At 37.9% G+C, this 18,762-nt stretch overlaps 1 protein-coding gene across 1 annotated transcript in view; it reads left to right on the top strand.

Moving 5' to 3' along the window:
• Positions 1–18,762, top strand: part of LOC136255239 (uncharacterized) — an 81,750-nt gene that overhangs the window by 18,023 nt on the left and 44,965 nt on the right. Inside the window, exon 3 of the mRNA XM_066047966.1 lies at positions 13,287–13,370. Within this exon, the coding sequence (XP_065904038.1) occupies positions 13,287–13,370 (84 nt within the window). The remainder of the gene's footprint in view (positions 1–13,286; positions 13,371–18,762) is intronic.

Raw genomic sequence — 18,762 nt, 5'->3', positions numbered from 1 at the left:
ATGTTGGTTTTAAATATTCAGTGTGTTGTAGCTGGCCAATGGTGGTAGCTACGCATACCAAATTTTCACACGTTTCACAACAATTTCTTACCTTCCTGATCATCCACTGAAGAAGTAGTCAACAGCTAAGTTTCCCGCCATTTTAGATAGTTTTTAAACCAAGGTTGTCTGTATCAGGCGAGCTCCAGAAGGGTGGGAGGCGGGGGCCCTGGAAGGCGGGCAAGATGGTGTTCAAAAATTGAAAAGAAACGTACTGGGATGAATCAGGCCAAGTTATAGGCTATTCAGTGCTCATAACTGGCTAAAATGAAAGGAAATTTACAGCACAGGTCAGTCCAACACCACGGAGCTGTACAGCCACACACAGCCATCTCCAGGTTGGCCAGGGCTCCATCAAGACCCCAGACCACTTGTACGGCTCGCCACTGTGCTCTAAAAAAGCAGCCAGCAAAAGCAGACCACTTTACTCTGGTCGACTGTGGCAGTGAAACTTAATAGTGCATTCATTAAGCTTTGTGTTTGTGTGAAAAAATCAAACTTCCTGTCTTGGGCGATAAGAACGGTTTTCATAGATCCAGTCACATTTAAAGTAATTAAAGTCAATGAAAATTACAACATTTTTATCAGAAATAGCTGGAGCCAAGATTCAGTCAGACAGCACAGAATCAATGTGTCTGAGAATAGAGGTAATTACATACCCGCATATTTCCGATCATAACTATCCATAACAGTGATGGAAAGAAATAAACTATGGCTCTGCTGATAGCCAATGAACACCTCCTTCAGATGGTGTTGGTAGGAAGTAGCTAAATTATTTGCTGTAGGAAGCGTAGGCTATTATGCGAGAAATATGAGAATACTAATTTTCTTGTGGAAACTTTAATCCACTCTAGTTAGCTAACCATAAAAGCTTTTAAGCTCAAATATGGAGGTTAGATAGGCTATGTGTAAAGTATGTCCACAATATTTTCATACAATTTGGTTTAACCGTGTACAAGAACCAGCTGATAGCTCATGTCCAAGAATAGAGGTGGTGACATGCCCACCTATTTCCAATCACACCTTTCTGCAAATGAGATAGAAAGAAATAACTATGGCTCTGCTGATAGTTAATGAATAGCTCTAACAGATGGCGTTGGTGGTAAGTCTTTAAAGTATTTAATGTAGGATTACTGACCGGTGTCTGACAATACTTGAATTTTGTCCGAGAATATAGGATTTCAAGCAACGACTTTGATGTGGTCTAGCACAGCAATCAAACAAGATTTTTGGCTCACACTTTGAGGTTTAGTTAGGCTATACGCAAAGTATATCGACACCAATTTTTGTATGACTCTGTTCAGCAGTTTATGAGAATGAGTGTCTGAGTATACATGGTGGCCGAGAATAGATAGCTTACTCTACCATCTGTATGTGTCATCTACATATATTGCATGCATTTTGTGCTACGTGTAGTTATTCTAGCATTAAACATATTAGCTACAATAATATTACTGTAATGACTGTTTGTGTACTATCATAATTATTCGTGGACTAAGGCAAGCTTGGGCGACTGGGGAGATTTGGAGGGATTTAGGTGAATTAGATACTTGTTATGTAGCTGCAAAACTCGATCAATCTTTGCCAATATTGATGTTTGTGACAAAGCTATGCTTGGTTGCTAGTCATCAATTCCTATAGTTTGACATGTCTTAACAGTTTGCTACTATCACTTGTTTTCCAGACAATACTAAGTCACAATTGCTATGTTCATTATGGAAGAGCTTATTGCCTGCCCTATGATTTCTTCAGTTGCTGTTATTCATCCAAACTCATACTCTCTATATAATCTATAATGTCATGTCATGCATAATCACATGTATATATAATCTCATTTGCTATTACGGTGTCATTGTGTTCTTGTTGATTGTTGTATATTGTTACATACACTACCGGCTTTGTGAAAAATGTTATGTAATTAGCATTAAGACAAAGTAGGCAATGATAGAGCTTGGTGCGGTGGAAGGGTGGTGTGTATAGCTAGGCAAAATGTGTATATATGAGCACATATGTGTAATAGAGTCCTCAATAATTAAATAGTGGTGGTCCACTGTTGCCACTATTCCCAGGGGTGGGCTTCAGCAACAAAAATGTTAATTGATATACCACATATTCCCCTTTCATGGAGGTTAAAAGTGAGCTGCATGTGTTTGTTTACATAAAAATAAAATGGCTAATTATTGCTTGCTTTAGCCTGAATCAGGGGTGGATTCAGGATTTACAAGGACGGAGGGACTAACTTAAGTTATTAATCTGTCATGTGAAGGTGTGAAACATGCTGGAACTAGGAGATCTGGGAATGCCCCCCTGAAGGAAATTTGTGAAAAATAAATGCTAAAAATACTGACATTTCCACATACACATGTTTATAGTTTGCCTATAATTATACTGCCCTTTAGATTAGGTATAGGTCTGCAGCATTTGTTAATGAAAAGGCTTGGGTAGGTTCAGACAACAAACACTCTCTCACAATTGTACAACAACAGGGGCATAATAGAATAATAATGTATGTAATTAAGACTGGAAAGGTTTGAAATTTAAATGATATGAGATTGAATCAGAGACTATTATCAGTGGCATAATTGAATTAAGTGTTGCCATACATAATGACTGTACAAGTAGAAGGCCTTTTAAATAGATCAGTGCACTTCATTGTATGTACAGACACATCTTTAGTGGCAGACAGATATGGATAAATTTCCATAGCAGATCCAGCTACTGTATAAGCAGAAATTTTGGCAAGCAGAATATTAATTTTGGTGTTTGCTTAATAATTTGTGTTTGGCACGTGGTTTCTTGTTAACAAAAATGTATATATGCTTACCTTGATGGCTTACGTACTTGAGAGACTAGCTATTTCATGTTTAACATAGGACAGAGAATCTATAGCCAGTGTAGCAAAAGGAAACGAAGTGATTGGGAACATTTTCCCTGCAAGTAGCTAGCTATGTATGATCTCTGCTTTGTGTAATGGATTCTAGAAGGTGCACCTTTGCTTCACTACTTTCGGCAAAAGAGTAGGACCTTATAATTATTCCTTAACCTGCAATATTACAGACAATAGTAGAATTGTTTAATTGGCCACAGGCCGACCTCCAATATAGTGTATATCTAGATACACCACCTTGCTTCTCGTGCCTGTTCAATCAGTTAAAATATGTGTTGGTCTTAGCAAAAGTTCACACATCTTTCGATTTTTAAATTTATTTTCTCAACATTATCTGCAGTATCCAAGGAATGGATTATCAAAGTTTTAGCTTTTGTGGTGAGTAGTTTTAGAATTATAGCGCTAGACAGTAGGAAGAGCAAGGTAATTGATTTGTAGAGTGACTATACTGAAAATAAACTACAGGTGCTTACATTTGCAGCCATAACTTCAGTTTGCATTACTCTACAATGTTGCAATTTGGCTTAAAATGGTCACCATGGATTAGCAATTTAGCCAAGGTATAGTGTTAGCCCTGTAGTCACTTATGCATATGGGTATGAAGGTTAAAGAAATGACGATGATCTCGCTTATGTTTACCACATCGTAAACAAATGCATGTGACATGCATACAGTTGAACTACAGAAATAAAACAAAGATTTTCAAACTCTCCATGAGCAGGCAAATGAGGTGGTCTATAGTGTTAATGTGTTTGAATCTTCCTTCTCCGAGTAATGGCATGATAATAACTTGCATATTTTTTTCTTTGTAGCATGTGTAATTTTACAATTTTTTAAAATTTACATTTTCTCAATGAGCATGCTTGTGCAAACAAGTCAGATTTTCTGAGACAGATACGTATATAATAGAGACACTAATAATAAAAAACAAGGAAAGATTTTAATTTGGCAATTTTGTAAGTATCCACCAATTGCCAATTTTAACTCCATGCCAAAATTTCTGCTCATATGGAATTATGTATCTGCTGAATGTTCTATTAGAGTAGTTAGGTAACTGCTCTGTTCCAGTATCTTGATCTTGTGCACCTCCAATTATAGTGTCAATACGACGATGGGAGGTTCAAGCCAGTAGCTAATGACTCGGTAGAGTGTGATTGGCATGGATAATAATGACATGATACAACACACACAGCAACAAATGGTACGTATGATCACACTATATTTAGATAATATTCTAATTAATGTTACAGTCACTTTCCTACATCCTCCGGGGCCTGGCCTAGTGTTGTTTCCCACTCAGATATCTTCTGTAAGGCCTTGGCAGCAGCATTCCTTCATGGACATGTTCGGGAGGAAGTAGTGTTGTTCAACAGTGCTTGAGGGTCCTTCAGATGTTGAGTAGATTCATCTGAGGTGTTATCAGGAATTGCTTGAGAGGCATCATCTTCACTTGAAAGTTCTAACCGATAGAGCTTGACAATAGGATGAGTTGTTTTATACATACCCATTCTAATATGAGCTGCACGAACTAAATTGTCCTCTTCCTTAATGAGTTTCTTTACAATGGCTAATCTCCATTGCATTCTTGGCTTGTCGTCATGTACGTATGTACAATTACAACATTCCTTAGTCTGATAGCTTGCTTGTTGTGTCCCAAATCTTGTTGAACTCTCTCAAGGAAGTTAATATTCACATTTCCAACATGTCCAATATTGTTCAGTAAGATGTGCTTGCTTGTCTACTCTCTTCCTCATGTTGTCGGCATCAAGGTAGTCTGGATCGTCTAACTCTTCTGGGTTGTCTATGGGGTGAGGAACAGGGTGTATTCTCATGCAGATGAGAAGGAGTATTAAGTGATTCTGAATCAGCAAAAGTCAGAGGATACATAGGTCAGTGGTCTGTCATTCAACATGACTTCAATTTCTACAATAATGGTCTCAAGCTGTTCCTGCGTAACAAAGGTTCTTCCAATTACTGCTTACATGATAAGTCCTACCATGCACTACCAGAAGCCTCCGTATCAGGTGGCACGCTTGAGGATAAAATCCCTGTTACATTCTGAACTTCTAATGCTCCTTTCAGTGACTCTAATTTGAACAATATTTGTAAATTCTCTGTGGCAGCAAGGTAGGTGGACACGTTGTCTGATATTATCTTGCGTAGTAGGGATTTCCGTGAAGAAAATCTTCAAAAGGCTAACAGGAAGGTCTCTACAGTCAGGTCACCAACAACTTCGAGATGCACTGCTCTTGTGGCAGCACATGTGAAAAGTAGATGTACACCTTTTTCTCTTGTCCCCAACAGGGCTCCTGTGAAATCTACGCCTGTTACTGTAAATGGTGGAGATTCTGTAACGTGTACCTTAGGCAGTGGAGGGGGGTCTAGAGCTCTATAGCGTTTCCCCATCAACTTGTTACAAACAACACATTGCCTCAATACTTTCCTGACATATTGTCGGATGGAGGGATACCAATAGACTTGGCGTAGAGCTGTCACAGTGATGCTCACTCCTCCATGATGGAGTTTATCATGGGTGTCTATGACTATCATATCACTAAACCGGCAATTGGGGGGTAGGAGGAAGGGGAATTCACTCAGCTCTGTGGTTGGGGCATTGTGAATCCGTCCTCCACAATGAATCAACTGTTTGTCATCAAGGAAAAGGCATAACTGTCTGACTAATGGGGGACATTTAGATTGCCTTTTGAGTAAGTAAGCAAGCTCCTCTTGGTAAACTGAATTCTGTATGCCCTTCACTAGATGTCTACATGAATTAGCCAATTCAATGCTTGTTAAGAGGCTGGATATTTTGGTTAGCTGTTTGCATAGATTGTGAAGCCATCTAAAAACAAAAGCAGTGACAGCTAGCATGTGATGAAAACTACTGTATCGTGATTCATCAATAACAGATAATGTACCTGTGTGGTTGTCTAGCTGTAAGCTCTGTTGTGCGAGTAGCTTCAGGTTCAACATATTCTTCCACCTCGAAATGGAGTACACTTGTGGGTGACTATGTGGGCCAATCTGGTTTAGTGAACAGCCAGTGTGGGCCTTATGTCCACAGATGAGACTGTCTTATTTGGTTGGTTGATATTCCTCTTGTAAGCAGATAGGCTGGGTTGTCAGCCAATGGTGTGAATGACCAGGTAACTGCAGAAAAGGTTTCACAAATCTCATGAACACGGTGGTCAACAAATGGTTTTGAATTTGTGCTTTTGTGTATTCAATGTAGTACAATCTGGTTGTCTGTCCAAAAGTGTACTTGCTGTATGTGAGGAACTGCCGAATAAACAAACTTTGCTAATCTGGTGGCAGTAACAGCTGCCATGAGTTCTAATCTTGGTAAGAAAGTAGCCTTGATAGGAGCCACACGGGTCTTAGGCATGGCAAGACAAATATGATTATCTCTGTTAAGGTACACTACAGCTCCATATGCCCTAGTGCTGGCATCTGCAAACACAAATATGCTATAGATCTGCATACTCGATTGGCTAGATGGGAAGTAGGCTCTTGGTATCATCAGTTATGGTATCTCTTGTAGATCAGCAAGTATGGCAATCCACTTGTCCTTGATCACGGTGGGAAGGGGTTCATCCCAAGTTAACTTTGTTTGCCAGATTTCCTGGAGCAGAATTTTGGCCTTGATTGTTACTAATGTTACCATCCTAGTGGGTCAAAAATCTGTGATGCCTGTAGTACATCTCATTTGATAACAAAGGTGTTGATTGGTGGAAATTGTCTTGTTGCAAGAGAAAGGATGTCAGGTGATGTGTTTCATTGCAGACCCAGAAGTCCCACTGTTATGCTGGAGTCACTGATTTTGTCTTCCATGGTAACTTCCTTGAGTCGGCAGCTGTTTGCTGACCATTACCTGAGATTAAACTTGGCTAGGCTCATGATCTCTTGGGATTGGGTGTACTACGCTAGGAGCTCATCTTCAGTGTTGCATCCTGATAGAACATTTTCAACATAAACATTTTCTCTCATATCCAGTGCAACTGGAGTGTCAAACTCGGACAAGTGGAGATTGATCACTGCCCCAAGCATAAACGGAGAGCTAGAGGAGCCAAAGGGAATCATAGCAAAGAGGTATGTGTAAATTTATGGTCTAGAGTTTCCAGGCTGGCTGGCCATACAAACCTAGTGAAGTTTCTAGATAGCACGGAAATTCTGCTTAGTGTGCACCTACTTTCTAGGGTGTGTTAAACCTCTTTCGTCTTCTACTAAACAACTACATGAATAATAAATTGGAATTTTAAAATGGGAATAGGGATTGCTAAAAAAAGCCACAAAACAAGAAGGGATCGCTGGGGTGGTAATGTAAACTACAAACCCCTATTTTGACTCTCTGTCATAATTGTTTAGTCGACATGTACATGCTCCAGTTATTTTGAAATGGGTCAAAATAGGGATTTGATTACCACCCCAGCGATCCCTTCTTGTTTGGTGGCTTTTTTCAGTCCCTATTCCCATTTTAAAATTTCCAATTTTTTATTCATCTAGTTTGTGTACTTTTTATTAATCAGTAATGGATTTGTTTTATTGATAATGAAAATTGTTGTAAACACATAGAGCAATTTACAATTAGTGGCTGTCAAGTTCAGTGTAAGCTTTGTTGTTATCAGACACACTTGACTGCATTATTAGAGTATTTACTGCTCTTGGCTGTAGATGAGACTATACATTACACACATTCCTAGTATTGAGCAGTTGTTGTCTAACTTGTCTTACTACATGTGTCAGGACTCTAGTTTCTTAGTCATTGCCATCACATTAGCATCCTGCAGTGTTCATGAATACACACCAGATGGTATTATACTGAGCTAACTACCTCTCACAAGACATGGAACTCTGACAAGCATATAATTATAAGTTAAAATAGTCAATGGTTGTGCATTTATCAAGACCATACACAATAAGAAGAATCATATGCAGATTTTCCATGGGTGCATCGACTACAACATTGGCTTACCGGTGCACAGTAGTACAAATGATATTATATTACTACGTAATGTAGTTTGTGCAGCTAGAGTTCATTGTTCATGTGAGTATTGTATTCATTTGGTGCACCACAGTGAAGAAATTTATGTTGTGGACATGTATGAATGCAAGTGGCTTCCCACAAACAATATGTGGCATCCACAAAGAAAATGCTTCACACACCGCACCATATCCATATACAGTTAGCCTGTAGATTAGCCAATCTGAATGCACACACATCATTCAGTCAACATGGGTTATCAGCAGCATGAAGCCATGTTGTTTACACAATGTGGTCAGACAATTAAGGCACTCACAAATAGTTTTAATTTTAATTAACAAGACTAACTGATTCTCCTGAACTAGAGGCTTTGCGTGGAAACTACATTGATAATCTCTGGTATCAGCGCTACAGTGGAACCTCGCACATTTTGGGACCCAGAATTTTTGGCCATTTTTATAGAGGTTTTCCTCTTTCAGAGATAAAAAGTATATTTACCAGACCTGTTGGGACCAAATATTTTGTCCTTATTATGGAGGTTTTTCTATTGTGTCCTTAATCCGGGGAGTTTGTTAAAAGAGGTTCCACTGTATCACTTTTGTTATGTCTGTGAGAGAGCGCTTGTATGGTTGCTCATATAGCAAATCGTGATCATGCACTTACAGGAAGAAGTATACTCACCATGGCAGAGGCGCTATGCACAATCTTCTAAGTGTAAGAAGTGCTGTTACAGCCTTGAGTACTGTTTCAGCCCGAGCTTCAGCCTAGATTAAACACTATAACAAAGCTCACAAAATGGAATCCTGTAATTTTATTGCTATACGACTTCTTTAACATATGGAACTGTGCCAATAGTGTAATGGCGAAGAGGACTTGGAAAAATTTCGAGGTGTAGGGTGGTTCGTGATCTGTGGAATAGGGGCATATTAATAGGCCATGGACACACGGAAGGACTCAGTAAGCATGGCTATATAGTTTTTAGCTCGAAAAAGTGGATAACTTTTGCTGTACATGAGTGAAGCAAAAGAAGAAGAATAATATGAAGATGAACAAAAGGCAAATTTCAGTTGTTTCCCCAATACACATACTATTTCCTTTTCACTTGATACTTACTAGTGGACCTATACTCATTGTAAACAACCACCAGAGGGTTGTTTTAAGTTGGAGGATGCATTCCAAGGACCTAAGTGGGCAAGCTTTTTTGTAGAATGGTTATTTTGTGTTATCTGTAATGTGGGTTTGTCCATGCTCGACATCATGCCTGGTCTTCAGATATACTGTTGTGGCACCATAAGAAATAACGTGTGACTATAAATCAATCAATCAATCAATAATCAATCTAATTGGTGCAATTGTAGTCAACTAAAGCTGGATCTATAAACTTCCTGTTCTTTACACTGTTGATGCCATAGGCACTGACAACAACTTGTTAATTTCCTTGTTGACTCATGACATTATCTGCACTATCACTGCAATTGAAGTCTGTCTTGAGCAAAGAAGCAGCAATAAGGTGCATGCTTTGATTACTCCAGCTCTTCAACAAAACATGTTCAGTCTTCTGCACTTAGATTGTGTGAAGAGTTAAAATGACACATAATCTAATCCCACAAAGACTCCACCTTTAAACCCATATAAAACACTTTAATTGGTTAGAGACCATGTCCTCAGATTTTGTCTTTCAAAAATTGTAGGTTAGAGATCTATATGGCATGAAAATCTTTGTGGATTTTAAATTTAAGAACTGATGAAATTTTGAAGCACAATAATCTGAGGGCATGGCCTCTAACTGACTTAGGTTTTTTATATGGGTAAAAAGGTGGAGTCTTTGTGGGATTGGATTATGTGTCATTTTAAAGTCATCACACAATCTTAAAATAAGTGCAGAAGATTGAACATGTTTTTGTTAAAAGTTGGAGCAATCAAAGCATGCACCTTATTGCTGCTTCCTTGCTCAATAAAGACTTGGATTGCAGTGATAGTGCAGATAATGTCATGAGTCGACAAGGAAATTAGCAAGTCATTGTCAGTGCCTTTGGTATCGCATCAACAGTGTGAAGATCAGAAGTATAAAACAGTTTAAAAATCCAGCTTGAGTTGACTACGATTGCACCAATAATTTAATAGATTGATTATTGATTGATTGGTTGATTTATAGTGCTTATGGTGCCACAACAGTATATCTGAAGACCAGATATGATGCTGACCATGGACAAACCCACACTACAGATAATGCGAAATAATGATTCTACAAAAAAGCTTACCGACTTGGGTCCTTGGTAAAGTCCTCAAATTGTTTAGTAGAACACGAAAGAGGCTTGACATACTCTAGAAAGTAGGTGCACACTAAGCAGAATTTACATGATATCTCTATCTAATCAAAATCAGCCAAGCTGTAAAAAAAGGGTGCGGCCTCTTAAAAAGTCAGGGTGAAAAAAGATGTGAAATCCAAGGTGGCGTCCAAGAAATGGCTGTGATGGTAGTAGGTTAATGGAAAAAATTTTATAACAACAATTCAGGTGAATTTGCATTGCCTCCTCCAAGTTTCACTAGGATTCGGCATGAAATTCACCTGAATTGTCATTATTAGCTTTATTGCCATTAACCTACCATCACAGCTATTTCTTGGCCACCACATTAAATTCCACATCTTTTTCACCCTGACTTTTTTGGAGGCCACACCCTTTTTTACAGCTTGGCTGTTTTTTGATAAGATATCACTTCTTTTTGTATTTCATATCTAAAGCCAGCCTATAGCCAGCTTTGGGTATTACTTTTAACTTGCCTTTTTCTATTGTATAGGAATGAGTATTAACTATGGATATGACAGAGAAATTTTTAATTGTTTATTTAGCTATACATGTATATATGCATTTAACAATGTTATTCAGTAATTATTACAATTGTGTTGATTAATCATTAACTCAATACAGGCTGAATTTTTGCAGCTGAATACTCTACAGGAAAATGTGTATGTAGCTGAAATTTCTACAGGGAAACTCGCAATGTAGCTGTACTCTTTGACTACATGGTGAATAGTTTGTAGTTGAACTCACTACAGAGTGACTCATAACTTAACAGAGAGAATTGCAAGATAGCTGAACTTTCAACAAGATAGTTTTCTTCTAGGTGCACTCTCTACAAAGTGACATGTTTCTAGCTGAACTCTCTACAGAGTTACTTGATTCTATATCTGATCTCTCTACGTACTGTGTAAGCCATCCATGCTTACACACAAAAATCTATTCAGGCTAAGGAGGCAATGATTTTGTTTTTATGTAATTAAACACATGCAACTCACTTCTAACCTCCATGTAAAGGGGAATACAGGGGCGGATCCAGACTATTAAAAGAAGGGTTCCATTTTTGGAATTGCAACTTCAGCCTAGCTGTAAGTTGAAGACCAAAAAAAAAAGAAGAAAAAAAAAAAGGTCATCACCTGCTGACAACAGCTGCCCTCACCATAGATACCCTCACCATAGATACCCTTACCAACTATATTTCCTTATTTATATCTAGATAAATAACTTGCTACACTGCTCCTCAAAAGACTACTGTGACTGCACTATTAGAGTATATCGATTTGACTGCTCTATTAGAGTATCTCGAGTAAGAGAGGCTCTTTCAAAAGGGGGGTTCCATGGAACCCTTGGAACCCCCCCCTGGATCCGCCCCTGGAATATGGTATTCAATTTGAGTCTTGTTTTAATTAAACTGAAGCAATTACTGTAAAACATGATATACCATGGCAAACTGTAGTATCAAGACACACGGTAGTGTGTCATGCGGCCAAGAAAGCCGGCGACCACATCGTGAGTATATTTACAGGAAGAAAGAAAACAGCCTTTTCATGCGTGCATAGCTTCATGGCTCCTTCTCCAAAGCACTTCATTTTTGCATTATAGCTGTCCCCCAGGTAGGGTACGCCACACAACAAATTTGATTAAATTTACAACAGTCATTTGCGAGATATGGGCATTCAAAATTTCATTTTAATTTCTTCGTTTTTTTCTTCTTATGCCATACGGAGCTACGGGGGCTACGGGGGCTTTGACTTCTTTTCGCACACTTTGCAAAAATTGCTATAAAATGCAAACGTGCAACTCGATTGCCTTGATCATTGGCACAGATGAAGAGCGTGTAACGGTGGATTCACGTACCACGTTTGTTGTGAATCTGAGGAATATTCAAGGAGTTATGAGCATTTATTCACGTAAAAAAGATCAAACTTCTGTCACGGCTACAAGGTAAACCAAGTATAGAAATAACTTGACAATTGGTGTGTAGATAGGCTGATCATTGTAGCAGTGCCTTTTGATAGTTTGAATAACAATAGAGTTACAGCGACAAAGTTATAAAGCAAAAACCAAGCAAGTGTAAAATTGCAGGATCAAGATACTCTAATAGAGCAGTCACCGCAGGGTTAAAAAGGTGTGCAAAAAATGTTGAAAAAAAATTTACCAGAGTTCGAACCAGGGACCTCCATACCTAACGCCTGCATCCTTAACCACTGAACCACTGCTACCTTGGCTGATCACCTCACTTAATTTCTGCTTTATAAATGAAATTTCTAGTTGAAATCTGCTTATAATCAAACGTTTGTAAAGTACTAGATTGTTCTAGAACATTCTATGTATATTCTGTTGGAAGTCCTCAAAAAAATGTGCACTCTATTAGAGTATTACAATAATATTATCAAATATTGAATTAAATCATACAATGAAATACATTTATAAGTCTGTCTTCAATAATCATCATTGTATCTACATAGAATAGAAGAAATGTGAGTAAAGACAAACCTCAAAGTCAGCCATAGGCTGGTTTTGGGGCCTTATAAAGTACAAAAAGAAGTGAAATCCACACAAAAACAGCCAAGCTGTGAAAAAGTGGTGCGGCCTTAAAAAGCCTGGGTGAAAAAAGTTGTGAAATCAAAGGTGGCGGCCAAGAAATGGCTGCAATGATGTTAGTGCTAAAAAATTTAATAATGGCTGTGCATTAATTGTTAAAATTTATTAGCATTAACATCATTGCAGCCATTTCCAGGCCGCCACCTTTGATTTCACAACTTTTTTCACTCAGGCTTTTTAAGGCCGCACCACTTTTTCACAGCTTGGCTGTTTTTGTGTGGATATAAGTAACATAACATCATGGTATTATGCAAATTAATCTGTTATTTAGCAACCTTTAAAAATTTAATGTAGCTGCACAGCAAATGGACCCAATTCATTCTGGAGCTAAAGAGAAGAAAGCCATCATTATTATTGATGAAAATAAAGGCCGTTCATGTAATAATGTACAAATCTTCATGACCCCTACTATCATACTGTATGAAACTCTTGCTACTGTACTGTTGTGTATAACATTATCATGGCAAACTTACAGCATCAAGTGAAGTGGATAGACTAACTGGTGGTGGAGAAGTTGTTAGGCACAACCCTGAAGGTAGACGAGAGTTTACTGCAAACTGTGAGTTAATAGATATTATGTAAATTGTGTGCCTTCAATGTATATAGGACTATTTTAGCAAACATACAGTGTCAAAATGCTTTCCATCTGAGTAGTTTTCTTGGCTAAATCCAAGTTGTGTATACAAACGGCATGAGTATTAATTGATCTCCACAATCTGTTTTGGCCATATCTGTACTGTATATAACCGCTGTCCTGGGCTACATTCAGATGTAGCTTGGGCAAAGTCGTCACATTGCGAATGAAGCCCAGGTGGCACCTTTGATCTGAGGTGTGAATGTGATATATATATACCTTCCGTATACTGCACAAACATGAAACAAAGATTTTCTTACTTCCCATGAACAGGCAAATCTGGTGGTGCATACAGTGGAACCCCCTGTTACGGACATTTTGGGACTGAGAATAAGGGGCATATGCAGGAATTTGAAAATGGGTTCCACTACAGCTAAGTGACTGTTATATTAGAGTATTGCCCGACTGCTTTATTGGAGTATCTCAATCTTTTCACCAAAATCATAATTCAGAACAATGCTATAAGTGTTGCTATCATGTTAGACACTATTATGTAACTAAGATAAAAGTTTAAAATGTGTCCTGTTCCATGATAGATTCTGGAAACTTGAAGTTTCAATTTCTTAATGTTTCAAGTAACTAGTATGTAAAATCCAAAGGGGTTTCCTGAAACCCCTGGAAACACCCCTCGGTACGCCCCTGGACCAAGAATTTTTGTCAATGTTTACTGCAATATAGAAGTTTTTCTCTTTCAAATGTAAATAGTGTATTAGTTGGACCTGTTGGGACCAAAATAATTGTCCTTGATATGTAGAGTTGTCCTTAATTTGGGGAGTTGGGTTCTGCTCTAGGTTTTATTGATTTTTGCTTTGCTTTGTGTAGCTGGATATGTTTCTATAGTAAAATTGAATTTTGTGAAAACGGCCAGCTTTCACTGAGCTGGTCACGTTTGTCTATGTCAGAAATGTTGCAAGTGGCAAGTCTTCTTTTTGCCTATATAGGTATATAGCTATTAATAAACCACTCAATATAAGTGGCCTGGTATGTGTAATGCTAGTACTATATCTATACCAAACAGCCAGCTGTAAAAAAAGATGCAATCCCTAATGGAAATTATGTGAAATTCAAGGTACGTAATGGCTGTAATTGTAAATTAATGACAATTGACAATTCAGGTGAAGTGAATTTGCATTGCCTTCTCCATGTTGGCACCAAATCCATCTCAAATTCTATTATTAAAATTATTACCATTAACCAACCATCACCACAATTAATTTTGTTAGCCACCACCTTGGATTTTACATCTTTATAACCCTGGCGCTTTTGGGGGCTGTACCATTTTTTGTAGCTAGGCTGTTTTGGTATCGATATCACTTCACATCAAAGCTGGCCATAGGCTGGCTTTAGGCTACACTTTTACCCACAGGGTGACTTATTTGAGGATGAACTCTCTACAGGGTGACTTGGTTGTAGCTGAACTCTGTACAGCAATGGCGGATCCAGCATGAGGCATTTGGGATAAATGCCCTCCCCCCCAACAAATTACCACAAACAAACTTGTTTACATAGTTTGGTTAGCTGTCTACACCAGCACCTGCCTACAAACATTGTCACATGTCTGGTTACCTTCTAAATATGGGATGAAACAAGCCCACAGGGAGGCCATAGTGCCCAGACGGTATGGCAGTATTAAAAAATAAACAGGCGGTATCAAAACCAGTATGACAAATATCACAGATTGCTAACAATACCGGTATATCGCTTAGCTCTACTTGTAACATAGTTGAACATGCTAGAGGGTGACTTTTTTGTACAGATAAAGTTTCTAGAGGGTGACCTGTCTACCTGAGGTTTGCTGAGCTACCATGGGTATTTGGTGTTTTTGTTGAGCAGTTACTTTAATACCAATGGCTTTTACATTAATACCGTGATATTTAGTAATACCATGATACTTTTTATGGAACGTATACCGTTTGCTATTTTTCAATACCGCCCAGCACTAGTTACAAGTCTTTCTGTAGAGAGTTCAGTTGTGTTACGAGTCATCTTGGAGAAAAGTGAGCTACAAACAAATCACCCTGGAGAGAGTTTAGCTTAGTAACATGTAGAAAGCTCAACTACAAACAGGTCACCCTGTAGAGAATTCAGATAGGTTGTAAGTCAGCTTGTAGAAAGTTTGGTTACATAACAGGTACCTGGTAGAGAGTTCAACAACAAACAAATCACCTTGTAGTTTGACATGTACGTATACTCTATGTAGGGTGACTTGTTATGTATGGAGCTGATCTTTCTACAGAGACGTAGCTAGCTATAGAGTGTTCTTCCACAAACAATTCACCCTGTATGAGGGCAAATCCAAGAGCTAGCAAGGGGAGAGGCACAAACAGGCTAAGTTGTAGGAGCAAACTCTCTTGTATTTTTGAAGCAGAAAATAATCACTTCTTACTTCCTATTTTATTATACTATAGGCCTTTGTGAAGTCATAAAAAGTTGTTTTAAAGGCTAGAATGTCTTAAACACCAGCAACACGATAAGTACTTTTAGAGGCACTTAGTACACATGAAGGTGCTGCCGGGGTGACAGTTTGACAGCTGCTTAGACTTTTGGCAAATTATTTTTGGTAAATGGTAGTATGTGTATGCTATATAATTGATTATGGACTGACAAGGCTTAGTATTTTAATCATAGGAAGCATGGCTCCTCCATAAAGGGAGGGATTAGTCTCATATCCAGACTGCTTTTTTCCCTTTTGTATTTTGGTGGGGGAAAACCCCACCCAAATACAAAAGGGGAAAGGCGGTCTGGGTACAAGACTAGGGAGGGATGGAAAATGTACTTTTAGCCAGGGGCAGATCCAGACTTATAGAAAAGGGGGGTCAAAAATGAACTGAGGCACTACATTGTCTCTGGTTTGATAAGGTGAGACCAAAAAAAAAAAAAAAGGTCACAGCCAGCTGACAATAGCTTCCCACCTCACCAACCACGCATTTATAGCTGATAAAGTACATAAAAATCCTTAAATAGCTCACTACACACTGTTCTAATACTGTGAGTGCTTTATTAGAGTGACTGCTCTATTAGAGTATCTCGATCTTGGTATGCTAAAAATTTTTGGAGGGGGGGTCAAGAGCCCCCTTTGACCCCCCTGTATCCGCCCCTGCTTTTAGCCATTAGTTGGTGTTTACCTGTGCATGATTGCAGTAGCAGACATGCCCATTTGCAATTGATCGATTGCGTCATTTAGTACTACTACTATGCACTTTCCAAATGCTTGCAAACTTATTAAATAGGTTTAGAAAGGTAAAACTTAAGAAGGATGTGCATAAATACAAGAAAACCTGTAACTTGAAAGCTAACACTGAAGCTTCGAATATTCGAACATTTCTTAGCAAATATTCGAAGGTAAATTTCAATATTCGTCCCAGCCCTACTTTTAATAACCTTGGTGAAAAAGTTGTGAAATCAAAGGTGCAATCATGTTAATGCTAACTGTACCTACAGACACAATGATAATATTATTGAAGACAGAAGTTAATATAATTGTGTTGACTTTTTGATAATATTATTTCAATACTCTAAAAAAGCATATTTTAAAGGAATTCTAATAGAACAAACATTAAATGTTCTAGAATTTCCATTGGTATTGTAGATCCATGAAATTATAAACTTATACTAGTAAATGCAAGCAAAGCAAACTTGCCATGTGGCCTACTCCACCTGGAGGAGAGCTATAATGCAAAAAATAATGTGCTTTGGAGGAGGTACCATGAGGCTATATACAGGTATGCAAGTGTTCTTTTTTCTTCCAGTCAGTGTACTCAGTGTGCCGTTCCAAATTTCTTGGTCATGTGATGCATTAATGTGTGTCTTGAGTTACATTATCATTCAGTGGTTTAAATCCATTTGTCCAACCCACTTTTCTATGATTAACCCATCTATATATTGGCTATTGTATCATTCCTTTAAGCAGTTTGCCTGATAGGCATGGCAACTAATTTTTTTTAACTCAATCAAGTATTCACTACCTATTGTTGGTTTTCGGGCTGTATCTTCCTGTAGGCATGACAACATACTGGTGTCATTTTCATGAATAATTGTTAATAACTCTGTAATTTTGTTTCATATTCTAACCAAAATTGGTACCAAGATTTTCATTTCAACCCTACTTAAGTTATAGGCGTAGCAAGATATTTTTAGATAGGGGGGCTCCAGTTTGGTGTTGAAGAGCAAAAAAAAAAAAAAAAGGTCAACACCTAGCTACTAAGCCCTTCAAAATAATATAGATTGTATATATCACTGATAAAGCACACAAAAATCCTTATTCACAACTTCATAGTTTGCTACACTTCTCTGAATACTGTAACTGCTTTATTAGAATAACTGAGTGCTCTATTAGAGTATCTTGATTGTTTAAAAATCTACAATCAGAACATTCCCCCCCCGGTTGCTACGCCTATGACTTAAGTGTTCCTAATTTCAATGAAATCACAAAACGCGTTTGGTATTTTATTGCAACTTTTGTAAGTTTATTAATAAAGATAAAAGAAATTAATAAGAGAGAAACTAAATTGATGTTTGAAAGTTTATATGTTGTACCTAGAGGGATTGTGCTAAATTTTAGCATGTAAGCTACTGAAGGTGGAGAGTATTTCCTCATAAGCAAGCATGCCACACCGCATTTTATTGACAGGAAGAAGCAATGATGCAATTTTCACACATATGTAGTACCATGATGCTTTACGAAATGAGACATAACATGCTACTGTGTGTCTTGATATACAACAAAGTAAAAAGACTTATACCTACAGCTGTACTACCAATTTTAGCTGGTCAATTGCACAATGCATATTGAACATGCAATGAAACAAATGTGACCCATTGAGTGAAAACCAGCTGTTTTTGCAAAATTTTACTATAAAAGGTATTGAAATCTACTGGGTAAAAATGCGTGTGCTACATAAAAAATTACACATGTTTAATCACTGTACTGAAACAAAGCTCGGATCGATAAAACCAATACGCCACCAGATTCTAAATTTGCCATCGTCATTTCATTGTTGGAATGATTCTTTATCCACATAGAGATGTACAGGGAAAACACTATACCTAGATCAATGTGCCAGTCATAGTAAACAGACTGAGCCAAACCCCATTTTTGTAGCTTGTTTCAGTGGTGAGTTATGATTGATTAACCCTTAAACCCGCATAATCCAGAAAACTGGATTTAAACTTAATAAATATGCATGTTTTGCACAAAGTACTGTAAGGATTAAAATGATACCTAGGGTTTTACCCTAATGCTAAATGGTGAGGTCAAAACTAGCCATGAAAACAACTTTTTTGGTAAGAAAACATGCAAACCCTTTGCATTACTTTA

The sequence above is a fragment of the Dysidea avara genome, chromosome 5, assembly GCF_963678975.1.
Source record: "Dysidea avara chromosome 5, odDysAvar1.4, whole genome shotgun sequence".
In the NCBI taxonomy this organism is placed as follows: Eukaryota; Metazoa; Porifera; class Demospongiae; order Dictyoceratida; family Dysideidae; genus Dysidea; species Dysidea avara.
Note: the sequence above shows the minus strand (reverse complement) of the source record. Positions and strands in the feature narration are given on the sequence as shown.